The sequence below is a fragment of the Microtus pennsylvanicus genome, chromosome 8 (assembly GCF_037038515.1).
Source record: "Microtus pennsylvanicus isolate mMicPen1 chromosome 8, mMicPen1.hap1, whole genome shotgun sequence".
Taxonomy (NCBI): Eukaryota; Metazoa; Chordata; class Mammalia; order Rodentia; family Cricetidae; genus Microtus; species Microtus pennsylvanicus.
Genome location: NC_134586.1, coordinates 92785540 through 92805572, shown reverse-complemented (window position 1 = coordinate 92805572; position 20033 = coordinate 92785540). Strand labels below are relative to the sequence as shown.

General features: G+C 40.3%; 1 protein-coding gene across 1 annotated transcript in view; it reads right to left on the bottom strand.

Moving 5' to 3' along the window:
- Nbas (NBAS subunit of NRZ tethering complex) overlaps positions 1 to 20033 on the bottom strand; it is a 327757-nt gene that overhangs the window by 150443 nt on the left and 157281 nt on the right. Inside the window, exons 29-32 of the mRNA XM_075984028.1 lie at positions 19927 to 20029; positions 14386 to 14615; positions 8426 to 8538; positions 3861 to 3974 (exon numbers count right to left, since the gene is read on the bottom strand). Coding sequence (XP_075840143.1) covers positions 3861 to 3974; positions 8426 to 8538; positions 14386 to 14615; positions 19927 to 20029 — 560 coding nt within the window. The remainder of the gene's footprint in view (positions 1 to 3860; positions 3975 to 8425; positions 8539 to 14385; positions 14616 to 19926; positions 20030 to 20033) is intronic.

Below are 20033 nucleotides of genomic sequence, written 5' to 3'. Positions count from 1 at the left end.
AACCATATATACACACATGAGGAAATGCACATACCATGTTTAATGTAAACACATTCCCTACCTAATACTCTTGAAATGCTTGCATTTGTGCACACTATACACAATAGTGAAAGAGTCAAGTGCATTTTTTCTCATGTGTCTTGGCTAGGCTCTAAATACTAAACTCATTGTTGAAGACAATGTGCAAGCCCCTAGCAGCTAAGTGAAAAGGTTAATCCTGGGTAATCTTGGGAGGCAGACAGAGTCACAGAAAAAGATTAACAGATGAAAGGGATGGGGGTGGGTGAGGGTAAAAGGCTCCTATGCAGAGCAGTCTTAGGCCATACCTGTGGAACTAGACCAGGTCTTAATCTTCTCACCCAGCCACAGGAATTTCAGACTCAACCAACCCACCTCATGGTAGCAGAAGCCAATTTTGTACAGCTGTCTCTCATGCTATATTTGCTTTACTTCTCTGGTAGGAGCAGGAATAATAAAACAAGGGATTTCACCTATTACTTCTCTTTTTATACATGTTTTTAAATGGACAGGGTCTCAATAAGCAATATAAATTGAGCTCCAAATTGCAACCTTCCTGTCTCAGCCTTCCCAGGAAAAATGAATATTTATTTACATGTGTCAATACCTTTACACATTATTTTCTCTTATTAAGATCAATAAACCCCATATCTGATGATTTCTGCACAAAGAGTCGTACACTTATAAAAGTGTTATGAAGGAGATGAAGTACACAGAGGCCACTGAGAGCCATCACACAACATCAGAAAGAGTATACACACAGATAAAAGCAGAAGGTAGAAAGGCAATTGCCTGGCTAAAAAACAAACTGATTTCTCTAATCCTATGTCGTCACTTTCAAAATGAGATTCACCTCTCTGCCTATGTACACATAGGCACACAGTAACAAGGATTAGAGATAGATATTAAAGAATGAAGCTGTATGAAATATTAAAGAATAAAATTGAAATCATTATTGTTCGTAAATTTTACGTGAAGAATGGCCAAATAGCAATCATGAAGTCCAAAGTTACTTAGTTGAAAGTTAAAAGTTGATCAGGTAATCCAAAACTCAATATGGTTAAGAGCAGTCCTAGAAAATGTTATTAAGCAAGTATATTCTCAGAGACAAGAGCCAGGAGTGTGGGGGCTCATGGAGAACGATGAAAGAAACCATTCATGGCTGTGGTGCTCATGTGTGTCATTCTGACCTCAGGAGGCTACAGACTAGATGAGAAGCAAAATTGGGCTACAAACCAAGACTATTCCTTCCATGGATTGTCTGAAGAACATTAATGGTTCCATAAAAAACAGCTTTGAGTACTGAAGTACAACACAAAATATGTCTGCTAATAGCTATATGTTCCCTTCAAGTAAGGGGCCAAACTCCCCTCCACCAACAATGAGTCTTGGTTATATATGATGACTCTCCTGTTCCCACAGTTTATTTCTGCATGTTTTGAGTAACATGATGGAATTGAGCACTGCTCCATGTCTGTACTCAAGACACGAGTCATCCCTGTATCCACTGTACAATAAGACACGTCTATGTAAGCTGGTCTCCTGATGTAGGTGGGTCTTCTATCTATCTGTTGCTTTCATTGGCTAATTAATAAAGAAAATTGCTTGGCCTGATAGGTCAAAACATAGGTAGGAGGGGAAGACAGAACAGAATCCTGGGAGGAAGAAGGCAGTGAGGCAGATGCCATGATTCTCCAACCCGAGATGGACGCAGGTTAGGATCTTTCCTGGTAAGCCACCACCTCATGGTGCTACACAGATTACTAAATATGAGTTAAGCAAGATGTGAGAGTTAGCCGATAAGAGGCTAGAACTAATGGGCCAGGCGGTGTTTAAATGAATACAGTTCCGTGTAATTATTCCAGGGCTAAGCTAGCTGTGCAGGAGCAGGGCAGGACAAAAAGCAGGCCTGCTTGCCTCATCACTACAGTCTCCAGTCACTCTGCACCATTCTGGTTATCAGTCCCACTGTAACAATACAGTGTTCAAGTACTCGTCAGTTACTTAGTGATGTCCTAAAGTGCCAAAATGAAAATGGTTGCCATTTGAGTATGCCAGAAACAAAATGAAGCCATCAAGGGCAAGCTTTAAAGAAAAGGTAAAAGGTCTGGATTTAGTGAGCATAGTAATAACGAGCCTTTGGCCTGTGAAGCTGGGAAAGGGAAATGTCACTGTAGTTCTAAAATCACACTTCAAACTGTAAAAGCTGCAGTCTCTGGAGCAGGTGCGGGGTTAAGGCAGAAAAGACACTAACTCTGTACATGATAGAGACTTTTCTGTAAATGCACACAGCTCACAAGATCAATTTGTTGAACAATTTTTATACTTTAGCCTTATGTTTCAACGATACTGCTCCAAGTTGGAATATCATACAAGACACAGCATGTTAGCATTTGGGAAGTGAAGTGTGGCCAATCTGAGATGATCTGAAGTTTTAGAACTAAATTAGCTGCAATAAGGAAAATAGATCCAAGTACCATGCATCTCCACACGCTTCTACACTATCCTCAGGAGGAATGCTCTCCTCGTAGAACTGTTTGAAGGCTGGCTGGTTCATTCATTATATGTCACAATCAAAGCAAGACACTATTCTAACAGGTGCAGAGGTGACAAACAGCACATCTGTAAGAGCTAGGCCCTCATGAAATCTACCCTTCATGTTGGAAGAGCTTTTCTATGTATGCACTCAGTTGGTTCTCTTATTACTAGACTATGGGTAACCAAAAGGGACAGCTTTCCTGTTTCCTAGATATGCGCTCTGGACAAATAAAGCTTGCAAACTTATAGCACACACGCACATGCGCTCATGCACACACACACACACAATCAGGATCAAACAATTTTTCTGAGTCTACATTCAATGTTCTCCCAGGGAGCCCAATATGCCTCACAGAGAAGCCAGGTCCCAAGACCTTTCCGAGTGTGTAGCAGATGTCAGCGTTGTGCTCCAAGCTGAGAAGTGATACATATTTATTAGAAGAAAGACCTTAATAAGAGTTCTACTTATTAGTACTTCGAAATATTAACCTATGTGTCTACTAAATATATTGAATTTATAAAGGCTAAAAATAAAAACAAATTTTCTTTACTTTTGAGTCTGTTTCATGGTTTAGACTACGACAAACTCAAACCACTATTAAAGAACAAAATACTCAACAATTATTCTTATAGGAATATAAATATACATATATGTATGTATATATATTCACACACACATATATACATGTATATGTATGTGTATATATGTGAATATATTTCAAAAAAATATGAAACTAGCACTAAAATATTCTGGTAGGTAGGAGCACTATAGTTAATGGAGCATAAAATGCAGAGTCAGAGATTTTCCTTGAAAGTCAGGCTCCTACTTCATCCTGGTGAGCAGCACGCTTAACTTCTGAATTTCTATTATAAAATGGGAAACTAACCAACACTGTAACAATTTCGCAAAAAACTGAATGAGCTAAAATGTATGATAACTTTGCCAAATAGTAAGTGCACAAAACTTTCTACCGAGTTTATCAGAACTATCAGACTCAGTCTGGCTCGTGAGTGTGCTGGTACAGTGGGTGCTTCACACAGCAGTCTCCTTTGAATGATAACAAGAACTTCTGCTGACTTCACAACTGTACACCCTGATTAAGCCCTTTTCACTCAAGGACATCTGATTTTCCCAAAACTTCAGTGAACACACACTTAAATAACAGGCCAAGATTTCTAGAAAATATTGTTCCTTGCTTTAAAAAGAAAAAAAAAAAACGTTCTTCTGAGCAACTGAGCAAATCCTGATGCTCATATAGACTGATGTGATAAATGGGACAGGAGTTTAGCACTCAGAGACTTACCTGCAACCCTCAGCAACTCAGCAAGGCCTAGCAGCTTGGCTGACTGTTTGTAGCATGTGGGAGACTGCAAAACACACTCCTTGATGAGGCTGATCCGATCAGAACACAAGCGCACTAAAAACAAACAGTGAAGAACTTCATGAACACAAGAAGGGGTGCCACAAAAGTTCAAGCATTAGGGAACCAAAATGTAATTACTGATCTCAGAGTGGCTGCAGTGACATACCCCTGTAATTCAACAGTGCTGAGGCTAAGGCAGGATGATCACACATTTGAGTCCAACATGGACTATACAATAAAGACTCATCTCCCCATGCCCAAGTTCAAAATATACTTTAGTGTGTATGAGTACACACAAACACACACACACAGAGAGAGAGAGAGAGAGAGAGAGAGAGAGAGAGAGAGAGAGAGAGAGAGAGAGAGAGAGAGAGAGAAAGAGAGAGCCTGGTTGTGCAGAAATCCTCCTGCCTGCCTCCTGAGTACTGGGTTTACAGGGAAGTACAACTAAGTTTGTCTAAGGCAACCTCACCCCAGGATGGAGGGCAACAAGTTTCACATCTCCTATGGCTAAGCCCAGTCCTCTCACTTAAACTAGCACTCAAGAAAATGAAATGCCTAATTAACCAGTTCATATCATAGAGCAAAGAATATTTAAAGGGAAAATGCCAAAGGACATCAAGTGAGCTCTAAGGGTAAGTAATTCTTACTCAGAGTAGCAAGGGCAAAGAAGATGGTATTGCCTAGGCAGCTGACTTGGAGTAACCATGGCAACTGCATCAGCAGCTAACATAAAATGGAGATGAATTGTGTCTCCAGAACTGACTTATGTATAACAACCACACAACGCCCACATAATAAACAGGTTATTTTCCCAAAGGGAAAAAAACTGGGGTATAGAGAGCTTAAGATACTTTAACAAAGACCCACCGAAAAGAGGTGGATCCTGAATTCAACCCAAGTCTCCAAATTTTGCCTGTGGCTTTCATCTTTATTACTAAATCCCTAGTAAATCCTTACATAGCCTGTTCTTTGGAAATGTCTCATATGTAGTTGGCTGAGAGTACATAAATCTTATTGAAATGAAGATAATGTGGTTTTTCATTGGAATTAGTCTGTTATTTTCTACATTTTTTTATTGCAATTGAATTTGGAACTTACAGAAAGGTTGCAAGTTGCAAAAATATCTACATTGTAATACTGTATTAATTGGATTCATCAGCTCTTAACTCCTTTTAATCTTATACATATATACACAATCATACACGCATACACTCACTCCTGTCTTCCTCTATATGCATATTCACACACACAGACCAATACTTTTGTTAACCATTTGAGGAAAAATTGCAAAGCACATGCCCTTTATACCTCAGTGTTCCAGTATATGCGCATCCTGAAGTGCAGGATGTTCGCGGATGAACACTTGTATCCACCCCAGTTTTATATCCCAAATGTCCACCTTGCTGACCTTGCTAAACTCATGCTGTAATGATGGAGGAGGGTCATCTGTCTATGTATTACTTTCATTGGTTAATAAAGAAACTGCCTTGGCCCTTTGATAGGACAGAAAATTAGGTAGGTGGAGTAAACAGAACAGGTTGCTGGGAGAAAGAAGCAGATTCAGGCAGTCGCCATGATTCTTCAACCTGAGACAGATGTAGGCTAGAATCTTTCCCAGTAAGCCACCACCTTGTGGTGCTACACACATTAATAGAAATGGGTTAAGCAAGATATGAGAGTTAGCCAAGAAGAGGCTAGATATAAGGGGCCTGGCAGTGTTCAAAAGAATACAATTTGTATGTTGTTATTTAGGTGTAAAGCTAGCCATGCAGGAGCCGGGTGGGAACGCAATCTGCCACTCCATCTACACTGTAACTTCTTTGGACAGTGAACGAGAATGGAAAAGCTATATGCCATGTGTGAGTAAAGGCCACATCACTGGACTCCCCACTGATGTTCCTCTGCATGGGAATGCTGTCTCAAGGCATGCAGAGCTGATCACAGTGGGCAGCTCCAGTCACGCAACCCAGCCTGTGAGCTGCTGGTTGTTTCCATTAGCCTTTATAACACAGGGAGGTCAAGGTTTTAAAGGACTGTATACAACGTCTCTATAACTTGATTTTTTAAAGTGTGGGCTTTCCCCCCAGTATCTGCTGTCATTTTACATGTTTTCCTCCAGATTCAATAACACAATGACTATGAAACAGCCACTTTTTTAAATTCTAAATAGATGTTTAAATCAAAGCCTGTTATGGATATAATACTTCTAAACACAAAAAAAAAAGAGGCTGGGCCTTATATGCCATATGCCTTGCGTGCTTCTAATAAAAGTTCTAGCTTTCAGGGGCTGACTTCCCTACTATTATCATCCTCCTCCTAACCACAACCAGGGTAGGAAACTGTAGTGCTAGATCCTTATCAACCCCATTTTTCCATTCAATGAAACACTTGTTTTATCCATTCATCCTGAGCAATGGTTACTAATAATAGATAAGTATATTCAATTGGACAGCAAGAGTCTAAGTGATTGTAATTAGCACATACAAGTCAACACTTTTTAACTCCTCTTTGAACTGCTGGTACAACAATACAACAGTTCCTTTTACTGGCCATCTTAGGGTGACTAAACCCCAGTATTACACCAGCGACTCCTCACTCAGAAACTTCCCAGAAGGTATAGTCTTAACAGTCTTGGTTGTGTATCATCAAAATCACATCTAACTGACCACCACAAGAGCTCAGAACTCACTTAGCATTCTAAAGGATCACAGCATGCAGAACAGTTTTTTTATACATCACTCAGCTCAGATTATTTAAGTAGCAAAAATACATACACAGCTGAATGTGCACACACACATGCAGACACATGTACACACACATGCAGACACATGTACACACACATACCAATGCTGCAATATTTATCCTAATGAAACATAAAGGAGAAAAAAACTTATTATGTTCTAGAATCTTCCTCTGCTAAAATTAACAAATATATTATGGAGGGAAAATAGTTAATAATCAAACATTTTAAAATAAGCTAAAATGGTTTTTAGCAACTTTGATTAATTTTCATAATATTTAAAAAGTTTTGAGTTCAAAAGTTGCATTAATGGTGCATCTGAATAGATTGTCTATGACCTAACAATCTAACCATCACCTTCCATATATACTCAGTGTGCTTACTTACGCCTGTATAATAATTAGGTCCAACAATGATATTCAGAGTAATAATAGTCTATGTCTTTTCAGCACAGTAGCGTTTACTGAGAAGTGAAACTTTGAGTAAAACCATAAAGAAAATCCATATAAAATTTAAGACTGTGACATGGCAACTACTGGCTCTTCCTCAGTCCCAGTCATTGCTGACACTGCAGGGGACTAAGGAACACAGCCACTGGCACCTGGAGGAACTGAGGCTTCTGATGCAATAGTATTTTTTTTAAATGAAAGAGCACAACTATGGTGAAAACTTACAAAAAAGAAAAAGATGAAATAAACTGCTGTGGGATAATGCTCTTGTACAATGTAAAGATTTGTCACTCATATTAATTTAATAAAACAATGATTGGCCAGTAGTCAGGCAGAAAAGATAGACAGGGTGACTAGACTAAGAGCATTCTGGGAAGAGGAAAGGCAGAGTCAGTCCAGCCAGAGGCAGAAGAACAAAATGAGAATGCCTTACTGACAAAAGGTACCAAGCCATGTGGATAAATAGACAAAAATTATGGGTGAACTTAAGTCATAAGAGCTAGTTAGCAATAAGCCTGAGCAATTAGCCAACCAGTTTATAATTAATATAAGCCTCTGTGTGTTTCTTTGGGATTGAATGGCTGTGGGACTGGGTAGGAGACAGCAATTTTGTGCTACAATGAACTGTTATATTTCCTCGTCACTAGTTCCAGCCAGTTCTAGAGTTAGGAATGGTAGACTATAGCAGCCAGCCAAGTATACTTCTACCTTTTCATTCAGGGACCAGATATGGATTTAAATAGTCTATGGTCAGCTATGATCAGCTAAGGCCTGGAATGTTACAATGTATCATCCTTACAGTTTAGGACAAGCTGTGTGACGTCTGTCCAGATGACTCCAACATACCTGTTAAACTTAGACAAAAGAACCTGAGCAAAATGAAAACATCATTGGCAATTAAGTTCTAAGAAAGAATTGTCTCCCATTACTTTTAAGTCAAGATTGGGAGGTTATCACCTAGTTAATAATTTATGAAAGTAAAATACAGGAATAAGCTATATGCCAAAACTGAAGTAAATCTACAACTGTCATTCATAAAAATAAGAAGTACCTATGTTTGCTTTGATCCAATGGCCTCACTGTTCAGTTGCTCTGTCACTACTATTACATCTTTAAAGGTTATAAACAAGATTTTTTTAATTCACTGCAAAATGTTTTAACTTGAGATTTCATTGCAAAAATTAAAAAAGACAATATTATATATTAATAATATATTCAGATTATCAAAGTTACTTTCATTGAAAAAAATAAAAGGAACAATACTTAATTGGTACAAAATAAGTTAGCAATGCAATACCAAGCAGAAGACGCACCTTGCAAAGGCAGGATCTTTACCCCAAATTCTTCAAGATACCCCAGAGCTTCGATGAGGTCTAGTTCCTCTTGAATGGCAGCTGGCCTGTCTGTTATGAGCTGCAAGCAGCACCTAAAATAAATCACATAGATTTTGAAAACCAGCAGCATAAATTCACCCAGTTACTTTTCTATACTGAGCAAGAAGTGCTCGAACACATATTTCTCTAACACCTGTCAGACTGCTAAAAGGTTGTCCATTTTCTCCATATTGATTCAATATAGGACCTGAAGTTCTAGATGAAAGAAAAAGACAATGGAAGGAGATCAAGGAGATATAAACTGGAAAGGAAGAAGTCAAAGTATCATAATTAGCAGATGATATGATAGTATAAATAAATGACCCCAAAAAATTCTACCAGGGAATTCCTACAGCTGATAAAAAAAAAAACCTTCAGTGAAGTGGCTAGACACAAAATTAACTCACACACACACACAAAAAAATCAGTAGCCCTCCTATACACAAATGACAAACAAGCTGAAAAAGAAATTGGGGAAACAATACCCTTCACAGCAGCCACAAAAAACATAAAATATCTTGGAGTAACTTTAATCAAGCAAGTGAAAGAATTGCTCCAAAACTGTATGACTGTATGCCTTGTGTGTGTGTGTGTGTGTGTGTGTGTGTGTGTGTGTGTGTGTGTTTCAAGATAGGGTTTCTCTGTATAACAATCCTGGAAGTAAAGGTATGGGATACCACCATCTGGCCAGCTTCAAGCCTTTTAAGAAAGAAATTGAAAACGTTATCAAATAATGGAAAGATCTCCCACACTCATGGATTGGTAGGATTACAACAGTAAAAATGGCCATCCTACCTAAAGGAATCTACAGATTCAATGCAATCCCCAAAACAATTCCATAAAAATTCCAATGGAGTTCTTTATAAACCTTGAAAGGATAATATTCAACTTTATATGGGAAAATGAAAAATCCAGAATAGCTAAAACAGTCCTATACAATCAAAGAGCTTTAACAGAAGAGAAGAATCGGTTGGTAATACAGCACTGTCAAAAGAGAGAATGTGATTGGTAATCAACAGGTGAGTGACATTTGCTTTCTTTGCTTTGAGACAGCACCTTTCTGTGTGGCGCTGGATGACCTGTCCTTCTCATTTAACATCTGATCATGTAGAATACTTTCAATGTTTTTCTTTTTTAATTCATAAAAAAAAATTCACTTTTAAGAAGTTTTCTCTAATGCATAAACTTATTTTGGAAAGGTGCCTAAGTAAGACCATTTAGCCGAAAGGGCTATTATATGCTGACAGCGACAGCACATTTAAAAAAATTGAGGCACCAGGAGGGCACTGCCGTCACTCAAGGGTAAGTATGACTCAATGGCGAGAGGCAGAACTTGATCGTGCACAGTTGGAAGATTTCCGTCTGTGAGCACTCACAAGTTCTGCTAATTCTAACGTAAGGACTATAAACTCTGATTTGTACAACACTTTACATGCACTTACCCTCGAACCCACGAATTCTAGGGAGGAAATTTACTCAACAGAAAGGCTTATACATCCCTATTACTAGATTGCTGCATTTTCTTTGTTTCAGAAAAAAAGTTGCAAAGTAGGCAAAATTCTACAAATAATAAAGGGCATATCCACCTCAATTCATTTGAGCCATGTGTCCTTCTTGTGTGGTGTCTTCAGCAATAGGGGTGAGAGGGAAGTCACCTTTAATACCTGAGAGGCAACCAATGACCTGAGAGCCTGTTTTCTAGGGTCTACTTCTGTGCTTCCAGAAAATACTACACAAGCTGCCAAGGAAGGGATGCAGGTAAACAATCCTACCTAGATGCAACACCTATGATCCATGACAAGAAACACATTAAGGTGCAAGAAGTGGTACCCATATGCTGGTGGCAACAAACAATTCTGTGACTGGTGCTGATCCAGGCCAGCTTCTCTAGCCTAAGGAGGTCGATGACCGTAGAAATCGACTACCACCCTCTGCTAGACTGTTAATATTCCTTACTACATTCTAAATCTTATCCACAGCAAAGTGCAGCTACCACCAAAGACCATCCTCTTTATAGCAAATGGAAATCAGCACATAAAACCACAACTGAACAAAATAAATCATGAAGAGCCCAGTCCCAACAAACACTCCTACATCACAGCTCCTGATCTATGGCTCAGGGAACATCACAGAGGAGGGAAAAGAACAGCTGTAAGAGGTAGAAAACCAGAAGGTCTGCTGTGAAACAGTCTCTCTTACTAAGAGCTGCATAAATAAGAGCAGAACAAGAGTATGGACATGAATGAAATGTTAGCAATGAAGGGCAAAAGCACCAGGACTCATTGACTGTCGCTGCTTAGTTGTCTGCTACATAGTGATCACCCTTGAAACCATATATAACTATATATGCACAAATAAAAATGTACTCATCAGGTTGTATCTGTATATATTTGTGCATACACATAAATACATACATGCATACTGGGCCCATCAATCACTAATTAAGAAAATGTCCTACAAGCTTGCCTACATTCAGATCTTATGGAGGCTGTATTTTCTCAACTGAAGTTCCCTTTGGTCCAGTGACTCTAGCTTCAGGCAAACTGACATGAAACTTCCAGCACACATATCTTTTGCTTCCCCAAGGAATAACAAATTCCTTATAAATAAGAATGAAAGAAATATTTCCTATACTCCATACCATGGTAAACACAAATGCCTTAGGGCTCATAGGCCACAATTAGTCCAGCACAACATCATACACATGGGATGAAAATCAAAGTGCATCCTTGTGGGATAGGAAGGGATACAGTGAGGGCACAATGCAGCAAGGGGATTTTATAATCACCCAGAAACACCTGCCTAGAAGCTTTAGGTCAAACACAAGTTGGAATTTCAAAGGCTATTCTATTTGATATTTCCAGCATTTGAAATAAAAATAGGATCCCTAGAGAGAAAGAAAAAGGCTTACTAACTACTTTAAAGGACTCTGTCAAGTTCAGTAACAGTTTGAAGAAAGAAACGAGGGAGCATGACTCTGACATAAGTTACCACAAGGGAAAAGGGTTGTTTTTCACCTTTGCTAGAGTTGAAGAAACTACCAGTCATTTAAGGGGGAAATGAATCCAGACAGCTATCACAGTTAAGACCATGTTCAATAAGCTTGAAGATTAACTGAAAAGCATCAAAGTATATGAGAATTTTATGACAATTAGTATTTCAAAGAATGGCATAAAAAAAAAAACCAGGGCTGGTGAGATGGCTCTGAGATTAAGAGCCCTTGCTGATCTTGAGGACAACTGAAGCTCACTTCCCAGTACCCATGTCAGGCAGCTCACAACTGTCTGTAACTCCAGACCTAAGGGATCTGACCACAACTTCTGGCCTCCACAAGCATTCACATTCATATGCACATACACAGTCTTTAAAAAAGAGAAAACATGAGAAATTACACCTAGAAAACTGGGCAATGAGTCACACTAAGAAAGACAAGCCCACATATCCTTGTGTTATAGAAAGAGTTCTGTATGTGTGCACAGTGACGCACAGGGGTCAGGGGCTGGCGACAGCTGGTGTCTCAGCTGTTCGCTACCTCAGTAACCTTAACTAACTAATAGAGCTAGAGAGCCAACCAGCCAACTCTAGAGGTCTGCCTGTGTCCATCCGCACACTCCACCCCGCATGAGGTACACACGTCACTGCACACTGCTTTTATATGTGTACCAGGGCTCCAAACTCAAGCCAGCAAGCTTGCGCGGCAACTACTTCATTGACTGAGAATCTCCCAAACTCAATACTTTTTATGAAAAACAAAAAGTCCCCAAGAATCAAGAAAAGATGAATACCACCACCACCAAACGATTAAATTTAGGGCTAGAAACAGGTTTCAAAGCAAGTTCAAGAGGAGGTGCACATTATGCTTAGAGAATAGGCACTTCAGCATATAATGTGCAATGGGAAATAAACGGGAACCACTTGGCAACATAAAGGAAGCTTCGTAAGTGTTCATCTGGTGACTACCAACTACTCTTCGCTGTTCACATAACAGCAAGACCACTTAGGAACCCACTTAAGATCACAACAGTGAAAAGGAGGGGACTGGGGAGATGGCTCACTGGATGAGACTGCTTGCAACACAGGCATGAGAACTTGAACCCCAGCACACATGTGAAAAGCTATGTATTGGTACATGACACAATGTCCCCAGTACTGTGGGAGGAAGGCACTAGAGGACTTCAGCATTAACTCCACTGGGGCCTGCTGGCTGTTGTATGAACTGCCAAAAATTGGTGGGCTCTAAGGTCAGGAAAAAGACTCTTCTTTGAGGGATCAAGATGGAGCTCAATAGAGAAGGACAGCATCCTTTGTCCGCACATGCACATAGGCACTGCACCTTCACAAACACAGACACGCAATCACAACAGCTCTCTCAAGTCTGCTTTCAAAAGAAGCCAATGTCAGAAGGCTGCGGGCTGGCTGGGACTGGGCTGACATACAGGCATCTGGATCCAGAAGACATCTTAACATCTTTACTGTCACTCCAACAATGCAAAGAGGAGAACTACAACCAGCTAAATTCAGGCCCAAATGTAGTGAAATCGTTTAACACAATGTTGTAAAGTGCATGGCAATGCTTCAGTTCACATACTGGCTTCATAAAACATTAAAAAGTCATAACAAGAAATGTACAATGTCTCCATTTTATAAAATTATATGTGTACTTGCAAAGTAAGTAATATCACAAAAGGAAGCAAGTTACATGTGTCTCTAGAGTGGAGGAAAGAAAAGCTCAGTGTGGTCTGAAAGGTAGAACTCCAAGAAAACAGCAGAATAGGACTTCCATGGTGTGCCCTAAAAGATGCTGACCAGAGGCAAACTGATGATCAGATGGCAGAGGAGCACCAGGAGAAACATAACTAAGCCACTGTTTATGCAGAGTGAAACATGCAGTTGTTGCATTGGTTTGGACATGAGATTGTGCATGTGTCCCTCTAGGGTTTATGACTTGTCAGCTTGTCCCCCAGGAAAGCACTATCTAAACCAGCAGTTCTCAACTTGTGGGTCGTAACTCCTTTGGGAGTCAAAAGACGTTATCATGTTGAAGGGTCAGATACCTTGCATGTCAGATATTTATATTACAACTTATAACAGTAGAAAAATTACAGTGATGAAGTAGCAATAAAAATAGTTTTATGGTTGGGAGTTCATGATGAACTGTATTAAAGGCTCACCGTGGTAGAAGGGTGAGAACCACTGCTCTAAACAGAACATGACCATTAAAAGCCAGAGCCTAGACGTCTTAAAATAGGATACTCCCTGCTGGCTTTCTGTCTTACCATAGAGTACCTTCCTCCACCATGACCTCCCATTTCATACAGTTTGAGAGTAAAAGCTCAAGAGTTTTTGTAACAATAGAATAAGGGACTAATACAAAAGGCTTTCCTGAAGCATTTAAGGTTCAGAAGTAACATAAGTTTGGGGATAAGATTTATTGAATTCTGAGTTTTATAAAAATTTACTTTATAAATATTAATTTCAATTCATAAAATCTTCCCTCAAGAACGATGAAATTCTTTAATAAGACTATTAAATTCAGAAGCCAAGTATACCAGTTTCTCATGTCAACTAAGAGGAAAGGACTAATGATAGGCCAAGAAAGGAACTGAATTTAAATCTAGAAATTTCTATCCAGAGTTGACTTTGGAGCACATGCTATGCAAAAGAGATAAATATCACCTACAAAGCTTCAGAGGAATAGAGGCTTATAGATAATGAACAAAATGACTCAATCAAAAGAATGTTTATGGGGAATCAAGAAGAATTCAGGCACTTCAAAATTCACTGGTCACGTTCTATAGTAAAGCAGTACACAACAGAAACCCGTGCAGTGTACATAGCCTGCATCTGAGACGACCTGCATTGGACGTGTACACAGCGCTCCCAGAACACGGACTTCCTACCTGGCCAAGTCCATGCAGCTGTCAGTGAGGTTGGTGGAAGAGTTGAAGTACTCTCTGCTGGCAGCCAACACCAAGTCAATACTCCTCCCGTATTCGACCCTGAACTGGGCTCGTCCCTTATGGGGTGCACCAGCTGAAAGATTAACCGAAGAAGCGCTGCAGTGCATCATCTGCCCGGCGAGGTGGATATTCTCCAGGCGACTGGAGCAGAGAAGGCTTTCAGTAAATATCTGGGAAAAGAAGACTCCACAGTTATTGATAAAGAAGAGAGGCTCTGTTCAACAAAATGAAGGCTCTGAAATCCAAAGGATTTCAAGTCAAAACTATATCTATCCTATACCTGGGGTTTGTATGACATAGTGTATGTAAGTAAGCACACACTGCCTACGTTAAAGCAGCTACCTAACTGTTCTATTAATTCCACCTCAATAAAAGAAAAATTAGCTTTCAGAATAAATTTTAGAGGATGAAACAAGTAAATCATGCTATCTAAGGCATTACAATAAAGACTTAAGTATGTAAAGTTTATTCATTAGAAAACAAAACTGAAGCGGGGTATGATGGCACTTGAGAGACTCAGGGAAGATAATTGAGCCCTAGGCCATCCTAGATTACATGGATGTCCTATAAATAAAGTAAATAATCAATCAGTAAAACGCACTGGTCAACTACTACAGGCAGTGCACTACTCAAAATGGACGCATTCTGCCGACTGTAACAGACTGTGACAAGATCTGACACCCATAATATGTCATTGCTGATAACACAGACATTCACATTCTCTGTCGCTGTGGAGCAGGATCAAACCAGTGTCTGTGTGTGATAGGCAAGTACTGGCCCACTAAGCTACACCCCCAACCTCATCTGAATTCACCCTTATGAATGAGTTAGACTGTAAATGTTAACTTACACATAAACATTAAAATGATAGCATGGAGCAATGAGACTTTTTTCTAACTTGGATATTAAAATGTATCTCAATAAAATAAGAAACACTAACAGGAGGCATCTTACAAAGAATTTACTGTACTAATGGCACTGAATATATTAAAAGTATTTGAGATTACTTGTGCCAGAAAAGTATTAAACAATGTGACTGCCAAGCCTATTATTGACAATGTGACATTCTTTCCCTGCCATTCATAGGTGGACGAGGACAGTGAAGAAACTGATGAGATAGGAACAACTTGATGGGGAACAGGAGTTTCCCCCGGCATTCCCTATATTACCTAATCATTGCTCTTTAGAGGAGCCTTTATTTTGATGTCTGGGGCAGAAAACTCACTTAATATAACAAGAGTGGCTATAAAATGGAAGTTGATATGAGAGCACATTTGACCTGCTGGCCTCCTGACTAGGTTCTGGTGAGAGCACATTTGACCTGGTGGCCCTCCTCACTAGGTTCTGGTGAGAGCACATTTGACCTGCTGGCCTCCTGACTAGGTTCTGGTGAGAGCACATTTGACCTGCTGGCCCTCCTCACTAGGTTCTGGTGAGAGCACATTTGACCTGCTGGCCCTCCTCACTAGGTTCTGGTGAGAGCACATTTGACCTGCTGGCCCTCCTCACTAGGTTCTGGTGAGAGCACATTTGACCTGCTGGCCTCCTGACTAGGTTCTGGTGAGAGCACATTTGACCTGCTGGCCCTCCTCACTAGGTTCTGGTGAGAGCACATTTGACCTGCTGGCCCTCCTCACTAGGTTCTGGTGAGAGCACATTTGACCTGCTGGCCCTCCTCACTAGGTTCTGGTGAGAGCACATTTGACCTGCTGGCCCTCCTCACTAGGTTCTGGTGAGAGCACATTTGACCTGGTGGCCCTCCTCACTAGGTTCTGGTGAGAGCACATTTGACCTGGTGGCCCTCCTCACTAGGTTCTGGTGAGAGCACATTTGACCTGCTGGCCCTCCTCACTAGGTTCTGGCAGGTGAAACTGGCACACTGAACACAAGCCAAATGAGCTTCCAATGAATTATTCATGCTAGTTATAGAGCAGTGGTTCTCAATCTGTGGGTTGTGACCCTTTGGGAGTCAAATGACTTTCACAGGGGTCACTAAAGAGCATTAGAAAATACAGATATTTATATTACAGTTCATAACAGTAGCAAAATTACAGTTATGAAGTAGCAACAAAAATAACTTTATGGTTGGAGTCACCACAATGTGAGGCACTCTAGCAAAAGGGCACAGCGATAGGAAGGTTGAGAGCACTGCCCTGCATAGAGCATCATGATCCATGTTGGAAAAGGCACTTTACTCGCCCTACAATGACAATCTGAACGTCATTCTAGAGGCAGAATGTCAAGCCTTTGTCTACCATATTAAAAGTTAGGCCACTGTGCTCTCAAATTATTTTCCAAGGGACAACAAAACTTAACAGCAAATACAGAATTTGTCAAAAGGTGCAAATTAAAATGTTAGTTTTGAAAAGTCTGCATTACTGTCTTCTAGAGCTTTTAAAAACTTATAAATGCTTTCTAATGTTCTTTTGCAGAAAGATATTCATTCAAATATGTGATAGTAAAATGCCTGCCTACCTAGGACCACAAGCCCAAAGCCGAAAGAACCCATCTTATCTGCAAACAGCTCCATTTTAAAGGAAGGCTACAGTAGAGGCAAGTTCTATGAGATCTTAGCAAGCACAGTCAGCCTAGTCATGAAAGTTTATCAGGAGTTTTCCAAGTAAGAAAAAAGACTATATTCCAGATAGAGGAAACATTATACACACAGTCACAGGAAGGGTCGATATACATCCTACTTGAGGGAGCTACTTGAACAGACTGTGAAACACTGTGGAGTGACCAAGAGGAACCTAGGAGGCTCGGGCCATTGTGGTTCTTCAGGACACAAGTGTAGGCACCTATAGAGTGATTTGGAACAAGAAAAAGAGTGTATGAAGGAGAGCATCAGGTGTTAACAAATGTAAAGCAAAAGAAGATATAAACACAGGAAATGAAGTAGAAGCATGTTGCAAAATATTATTTTAAGATGTGTTACATTTTTTATGCTATGGAACATGTGCAAATAATGATAAAAAGATGTGTTGCGTTCATTCATGTTGCATTTGTTTAACTCTGTGAAGCTGTGTTACAGTGCCTGTCTAAGACACCTGATGGTCTAATAAAGAGCTGAATGGCTAATAGCAAGGCAGGAGAAAGGATAGGCAGGGTTGGCAGGCAGAGAGAATAAACAGGAGGAGAAATCTGGGAGATGAGAAGGAAGGAGCAAGGGAACAAGAGGAGGACTCCAGAGGCCAACCACCCAGCCAGCCACAGAGTAAGAGTGAAATAAAATACACAGAAGTAAGAAAAGGAAAAAGCCCAGAGGTAAAAGTTAGCTGTGATAAGATCAGAAAAACTGGCTATTACAAATAGTGCTGCTATGAACATAGTTGAAAAAAATGCTTTTGTAGTATGATTGGGCATCTCTTGGGTATATTCCCAAGAGTGGTATTGCTGGATCCTGAGGTAGGTTGACTCCCAGTTTCCTGAAAAACTGCCACACTGATTTCCAGAGTGGTTGCACAAGTTTGCATTCCCACCAACAATGGATGAGTGTTCCCCTTACTCCACAACCTCTCCAGCATAGGCTATCATTGGTGTTTTTGATTTTAGCCATTCTGACAGGTGTAAGATGATATCTCAAAGATGTTTTGATTTGCATTTCCCTGATCGGTAAGGAGGTTGAGCATGATCTTAAGTGTCTTTTGGCCATTTGAACTTCTTCTGTTGAGAATTCTCTGTACAGTTCAGTACCCCATTTTTTAATTGGGTTAATTAGAGTTTTAATGTCTAGTTTCTTGAGTTCTTTATATATTTTAGAGATCAGACCTTTGTCTGTTGTGGGGTTGGTGAAGATCTTCTCCCATTCAGTAGGTTGCCTTTTTGTCTTAGTGACAGTGTCCTTTGCATTACAGAAGCTTCTCATTTTCAGGAGGTCCCATTTATTCATTGTTTCTCTTATTGTCTGTATTACTGGGGTTATACGTAGGAATTGGTCTCCTGTGCCCATGTGTTGTAGACTACTTCCCACTTTTTCTTCTATCAGGTTCAGCGTGGTCAGATTTATATTGAGGTCTTTAATTCATTTGGACTTGAGTTTTATGCATGGTGATAGATATAGATCTATTTTCATTCTTCTACAAGTTGACATCCAGTTATGCCAGCACCATTTGTTGAAGATGCTTTCTTTCTTCCATTATAGTATTGAGGCAGAGCAGGCCTGCTTTTTGTCCCGCCCAGCTCCAGCACGGCTAGCTTTACACCCAAAATAACAACACACAAATTGTATTCATTTAAACATTCCTGGCCCATTAGCTCTAGCCTCTTATTGGCTAATTCTCTCATCTTGATTAACCCATTTGTAATAATCTGTGTAGCACCACGAGGTGGTGGCTTACCGGGAAAGATTCTAGCCTACATCCATCTTGGGCTGGAGCTTCATCACGTCTGCCTCACTGCCTTCTTCCTCCCAGCATTCTGTTCTATTTACTCTGCCTACTTAATTTTCTGTCCTATCAAAGGGCCAAGGCAGTTTGTTTATTAACCAATGAAAGCAACACATAGACAGATGACCGACCCACCTACATCATTCCATTGCATACTTTTAGCTCCCTTGTCAAAAATCAGGTGTTCATAGGTTTGTGGGCTAATATCCAGGTCTTCGATTCGATTCCATTGATCAACATCTCTGTTTTTATGCCAATACCAAGCTGTTTTCATTATTGTAGCTCTGTAATAGTTTGAAGTCAGGGACGGTAATGACTCCAGAACATGAGCAAGGAAGTCAGGACCGCGAGGGGTGCGTCCACCCACTGAGACATGGGACTGATCTAATGGGAACTCACCAAGGCCAGGTAGACTGGGACTGATGGAGCATGTGATCAAACCGGACTCTCTGAATGTGGCTGACAATGAGGGCTGACTGAGAAGCCAAGGACAATGGCAGTGAGTTTTAATTCTACTGCATGGACTGGCCTTGTGAGAGACTAGCCTGTTTGGGTGCTCACTTTCCTAGACCTGGACGGAGGGTGGAGGACCTTGGACTTCCCACAGGGCAGGAAACACTGACTGCTCTTAGGACTGGAGAGGGAGATGGAGAGGGAGTAGGAGGAGTGGGAGGGAAATGGGAGGAGAGGAGGAGGTGGAAATTTTTAATAAATAAATAAATAAAAACAGAAAATCTGGCTAGAAACAAGCCAAGCTAAGGCCGAGCTTATTTCACAAGTAATAATAAACCTCTGTTTTTAATTTATTCTGGAGCTGGGTGGTAGGCCCCCACAAGAGCTATAGTTTTAGTGACCACCAAAACCTGTAGGGAGAAATCATATCATATTCAGGGTTTCAGAAGACTGATCTGCAAAATAGATGGCACCGCAATAAACAAGGGGAAGGCAGAAGAGGGATATGATAAGGCTTAAATCCATAGCACTAGTTGATCAATCATCAATCACATTATATACAGTGTCTCTTTCAGTCTCTCCATTGTGGCAAATACAATTAAAATTTCTAAATAAAAAAAAAAAACAGTTACAGCTGCATTACCTCATAGCAGGCATCGGCATCGAGGCATGTGTACACATGCTGCTGCATGGTCAGCATGTCCTGCAGCAGCACTCTCCACTGAGACTCGCCAACAGGAGGCTGCCTGG